The sequence below is a fragment of the Triplophysa rosa genome, linkage group LG18 (genome assembly GCF_024868665.1).
Source record: "Triplophysa rosa linkage group LG18, Trosa_1v2, whole genome shotgun sequence".
NCBI lineage: Eukaryota > Metazoa > Chordata > Actinopteri > Cypriniformes > Nemacheilidae > Triplophysa > Triplophysa rosa.
The window spans coordinates 653,143-659,142 of record NC_079907.1 but is presented as its reverse complement, the minus strand read 5'-3'; the positions used below and the strand labels follow the sequence as shown (position 1 = coordinate 659,142).

At 43.0% G+C, this 6,000-nt stretch overlaps 1 protein-coding gene across 5 annotated transcripts in view; it reads right to left on the bottom strand.

The window, feature by feature from the left end:
• Window positions 1-6,000, bottom strand: part of pald1a (phosphatase domain containing paladin 1a) — a 37,659-nt gene that overhangs the window by 3,803 nt on the left and 27,856 nt on the right. For all 5 annotated transcript variants that reach the window (XM_057358887.1, XM_057358888.1, XM_057358885.1 and 2 more), the window contains exon 19: window positions 1,307-1,462. In XM_057358887.1, the coding sequence (XP_057214870.1) occupies window positions 1,307-1,462 (156 nt within the window). The remainder of the gene's footprint in view (window positions 1-1,306; window positions 1,463-6,000) is intronic.

Here is a 6,000-nt window from a genome sequence, read left to right as displayed (position 1 = left end):
AGTGAGTGAGTGAGTGAGTGAGTGAGTGAGTGAGTGAGTGAGTGAGTGAGTGAGTGAGTGAGTGAGTGAGTGAGTGAGAGAGAGAGGGAGAGAGAGAGAGAGAGAGCTGCATGTCAAATATGTGACATCAGTAAACATCCGGGCGGTGTCATCTGAGGCTCATCCTGATCAGTGTTCATCATATCATACCCTGATGCTTCCGGCTAAATTCAAACAAACATTAACACAATCTCACATTGACCTCTGAAGCCTTAAACAACCTCTGAATGTTCTAGATGTGTTGTATAACATACAGAGACCTCAGAGCCTGGAGCTGACCTTTGACCTCAGACGACCCAAACCATCACAAGCACAAAAGAAAAACACATTTATCATGTATCAAGTGTGAATCATGTATATTGTTCACATATATTTACAGCAGGTGTTCTAAACTGTTGAATAGAGCTGAACTGAAGCACACACTGATGCTCCTGCTAGTGTTCGAAAGAAAGAAACATGTTTTCTAACAGCTCATGTCTATTGTGCTGACGTGTTTATCAGTAATGTTCAGATGTCTCGGTGTGAAATGACGGCAGTGTTTTGTGCGGAGCGCTGGGATTGTGACAGTGTGATCTGTATGACAGTTGAAGAGAAACACATGAAGCAAGAGAAGCTGCATTACTCTGTGCAGGGGCGACGGTCATTTGTTTGGAATGGCAGTAAATTCCAGACTTGAACATCAGCCACAGCACGTCATCTCAATCGATTAACAGATAAAGAACGAATGACTTATTTGAATGAGGTTGGGGTGGTAGGCTTAGGCAAACTACGGCATCAAAACAAACTGTTCAGGAGCTAAAAAGAGAAAAGCAAGCTCAGAATAAAGGGATGTTCTGCTCTGCTTTACATTGTTTAATGCGTAAACTCATTTCAAATAAATCGGAACGATGTCCATCACCCTCTTAAATTTAACCCACATGAAAGAATACTCTTATCATTGAGCGTGCTAAAGTCCTTTGGACAGTGCTGCAAAAACCCTTGACAGGGTACGCTGTGTTGTTTTGATCTTCTGTTGGTCTCACGCACTCACGTGATGCGAATTCACAGGTTCACCAAACTTGATTTTTTGCTACACAGTGAAATATCATTGGACGGGCTTTTGCTTCTGCGCATTAGCATGTGTATGAATAGAAGTCAATGGAGCAAAAAGGCGTGAGTGTGACCGCAGCCTTAAGCAGGTCACAAACCACAAACACACTCTTCATAAAAGACACATGAATGTCCCAGAAAATCATTGACTCTTATATTTGTGTGTGTGTGACATCACCTGTATCATCCAATCGCTGAAGGAGCGCTGCCACGAGTCTCTCTTCTCCAGGTGAAGATACGTGTTGAAGAGAATCAGGTACATGTATCGCTCCAGATACAACAAGCTCTTCAGAGTCAAAGCCCGAATCTCCGTCTCACATTTACAGCTCTTGACCTGTCAAACACACATCACACACAATCATCATGTCATCCACTCACGCTGATGATGTCAACATTCCCACATGACTAGAACTGAAGACACAGAGATGTCACGAGCATGTCAAGACATTTAAAGACACTTCAGCTCCCTACAGAGGGAGTATACCTGAGCAATGTCGATCAACAGAAGTCAAAGAACATGTTTTATCGCGCACACTACTGTACAGTACATGAAAAGCTTCATCGCATGTTCCAGTCTGTTTTACGTTCCTGATCTGAAGAGACGTTTTACTCCAATCCCAGAGAAAACCAAACATTTTGAAATCCCCTTCATCCAGTTCCACCTCATCACATGTTAGAGGCCGAAAACACGAGACCGTTTTCAACAAAAAACGCTAAAAATTGTACGCGTTTTAGCTGTTCGTTTAGACGGAAACGGCGTTTTAGGGGACTGAAAACGCAACTTTTTGAAAACGCCGTCGTTTTCGTTTCCATGTAAACTACAAGACGGAACTTTCTGAAAATGATGACGTCACGCGCGAGTACAGCCAAAACAATATGGCGGTTTCGGTACTGTGAGCTCTCGCTGCTGGACTGTGTGTGTTTCCCCATCAAAATGTGGATTTGCTGCACCAGTAAGACCAGCGGAGACACACTATTTACATTCGCCAGACTTTAAACACACATACACGTCCACCAACGGTATCAAAAAGCACTTTTGGCTTAACTGTGCATGTGTTTATGTGCCAAGGCACGTCCGCTTTCTTTACACAACAACAGCGCCATCCACTGGCCTGGTGTGCATACTACAGCGGTTTTATCCGTTATTCTGGATCCGTGTAAACCGTTTTGATAACGCTGTCATGTGTACGTGAAACTTTTCAAAAACGCAAAGGAAACACATTTCCGTTTTTCATCGTGTAAACGTGGCCTTTGACAGTAAGTGTAAACTATTAAACTGCTTTTCAATCCCACGGGGCTGAAATGAAAGGAGTTTTTAAATGAGACTGTGGGAAATAAATGAGTTGTGATATTTTGTTCTAGCTCAAACAGAAACCGCAGAGCATCAGAAGGCCAATTACACACACACACACAACACAAAATAACCAGCAGTTACTAAAACTGACATGCTGGGAGTCTTAACACAGTGTGTTTGACGAGCACTTCCGTACGTTTCATCAGAAGACGTGTGTCACATGTGATGTTTGAGAGAGAGAGGAGATGATCTTTATATTTCAGGAGTTTGGTTCGGCGCTGAAGCTGTACAACAGACACACTTGATGTTTGATCATCTTGAACATGTTAACAGTCCGGACTTGGGAATGTCTTGTCAGGATGGGAAACGTCTAGTTTAATCAAACAGGTTTTAACATCTCAAAGCACTTTTTACCACCCGGATCCACACAAATGTTTGTCCAGATTTATGAGCAGCGTTGTGTGGGTCAGCTCACACATGAAACCACGGCTGCTCTGTGTGCGTGTTAATGGTGTAGCGTCTGTTGTCATGCAGGAGCCAGAGCAAAAAATCTGTTCATCTTCTGTCGGGACGTGTGCTTTAAATGGCATCTTTGTGAATGAACCCAACACATGACCCGTCCAAACACACGTAAATCAAACATCAGATCTGAGACGACAGCACTGCTCAACCATACAGCAAAGCATCATGGGAACGCCACATTACAGCACTATTTACACATTCCACAGGAGAAAAACCAATACAACGCTGTTCGTTTCCTTCAAGCATATTCGTCAAATAAAACGTAACGGCACAGAAACACATCTGTTGAGCCGTGGTCCCAGAAAACGCTACGAGCTAACACGCTTCTCCAAGGTGACAAAGAATTTTTGAACCCGGAGGTCAAAGTGTGAGCATGACCCCTGGAGGTGAAGAGTCATGGGGAAGATTTCACATTGAAAAGGGAGCTGAAGGTCATTTCACAGACACTTTATCACTCTCTGATCACACACACGTTCACAAATCACACAACTCAGTAACTAAAATATAAATGCTGTATTTGTGAAAGTACACATCAAACATCTGATCTGAGACGACAGCATGGCAAAGCATCATGGGAACTGACATTTCATCACTGTTTACAAAGGTCCAGATGAGAAACTGTTAGTTTCATTAAAGTGATATAAACCATATATTCCACTCATTTACATGTTTATGTTTGAAACTCAACACACACTCTTGAACTCAATTCTCTGTTGTTTTTCTGTAGAATTGTTTGCAAACACGTCACACCGGTGGTCTCTTTCGGCACATCAGCGGCACGTTACAGTGACGTCACAGATGTCAGATAACACAAACAGCTTATAAACAGTGTGATCAGCCAAGAACAAAGAAGAAGGAAGACTGCACGCAACCTCGCCCAACCCCAATCCCCCCAAAAATAATCTTTAATGTTACTAATGAAATGTTACATGATTAAAAACAGGCAACTGTTTGCCAAAATAGATATTTGCCATTTAGCAACACAAAAACAAACTATTAAAATGACCCAATTCTGACTTTAATATCAGTTCAAACGTTTATTAGTTTAACAGTCACCAAAACAATATTGAATAGGTTGACGCTTTGTGCTAATATCTTATGCTAATGTCAAATAAGATGGCACTAAGAAATGGCGGGGGAACTACCGAGGGATGGAACTACAGCACGAGCACACAACACATCATCGCATTAATCCCTTCATGGTTTTACATTATGCACGCATGCGCCGTTTGCCAACAAAACACAGACGTATGACTCAGTTTGACTTACCGCGTGCGGTTCATGCCCGGCACCTTTATCGTGGGACCGCTCCATCTGTCAGTTTCAAACCATCTCCAAATCCAGCATTATATCCAGCGTTTATATAACATCCATCACAGAAATGCCGTGAACAAACAGACACACCTCAACTTCTCTCACTATCGCAAGAGTAACAAGCTGCAATCTTGATGCAGCGCAGCCAATCCTGATAAGCGGGCCTTCCTCTCGCTCGTTGGTTGGTGTGTGGGCGGGCTCTTTCTTTCGCCTTGGCGTGCTTTTCCAGGAGAATTGCCCAATAAAAGGAATAGGATCCCTGTTACAAAACAACTTGTCTTTTGACAAGTTGACCATGTTAAGCATGAGAAGCCAGCACGTTAAACAGAATAAAGAAGTCAGAATGCATGACATAGCATGTTATGCCGCCTTTAAACAATAATGGAACACAAAAGGAAAAGAATACTGTGGCCTCAAAAGACTTCCATACACAGCCACCAGATACAGCGTTTGTCCGCATGTAATAATGGTATTTGAAAACGCTGCATGTTGCGCTCTTAGTTCATTTAAATGTATGCATTCAGAAGAGACTTCAACACGTTTATATATAGACACTGACAAGATCGGCCATTTGTATAGTTTCAAGCCATTAAATCGCAGAATGGCCTATTTTAGTCTTTAGAAAAGTCCGTTTATCAGAACAGGAGGAAATGTGTGTGTTGGGTTTTGTCACCAGTCAACAAAATGTCCTGCAGATAAAAGCCAGCCTTAGTTAGTTCTGCTAGTTTTAGATGGTTTAACTGGTCCAGCAAGCAGGTTGACAAGAAAACCTCTTTAAAACTATCAAACTTAAACCGGACCGTCTTGGTGTCCAAATAATGCCATTACAAGATGATGTCTGCTATTTCGGAGCCAACCAACACGTTTCCTTCATGTCTAAGAACACAAACCCTTAACCAGGAGTAAAAATCTCATTCTACACCGCACTTGTACATAATGACATTAAAGGATACATAGTTATTTAAAGGTGTATTTTTGAATGTCATCTCCTTCAGCAAAGAAGCCAAAACACACACACACAGACTCATACATTTACATTTAGTCATTTAGCAGACGCTTTTATCACACACAGACGCACACACATACAGACAGACAGACAGACGTGCATGCGCACACATACAGACAGACGCGCACACATACACACAGACAGACACGCGCACACACACACACACATTCTGGATCATGAAAGGACTAACGCCTGGTAGACATGTATAAAGAGTCTACACAAACACGTGCACACACACAGATGCGCACAGACACGCACGCACGCACGCACACACACGCACACACACACACACACGAACACACACGCACACACAGACACACAAGCATGCGCACACACACAGACACACATGCGCGCACACACACACACACACACACACACACACACACAGACGTGCATGCGCACACACACATTCTGGATCATGAAAGGACTAAGGCCTGGTAGACATGTATAAAGAGTCTACACAAACACGTGCACACACACCCAGCAGATGTTTATAACTCCATTGCAAAGACACAAGAAATGATCAGACACACACATCTGAGANNNNCACATACACGACACACGAGACAGATACACACAACACACACAACAGACACTCGTGCATGCACGCAAGCACACACTACACACAGAGCAGACGTGCTATGGCACACACACACACACATGAGATCATACATCAGATCCCAGAGTGGCATGCGCACACACACACAGACATCAAAGCATGCGCACCACACACACA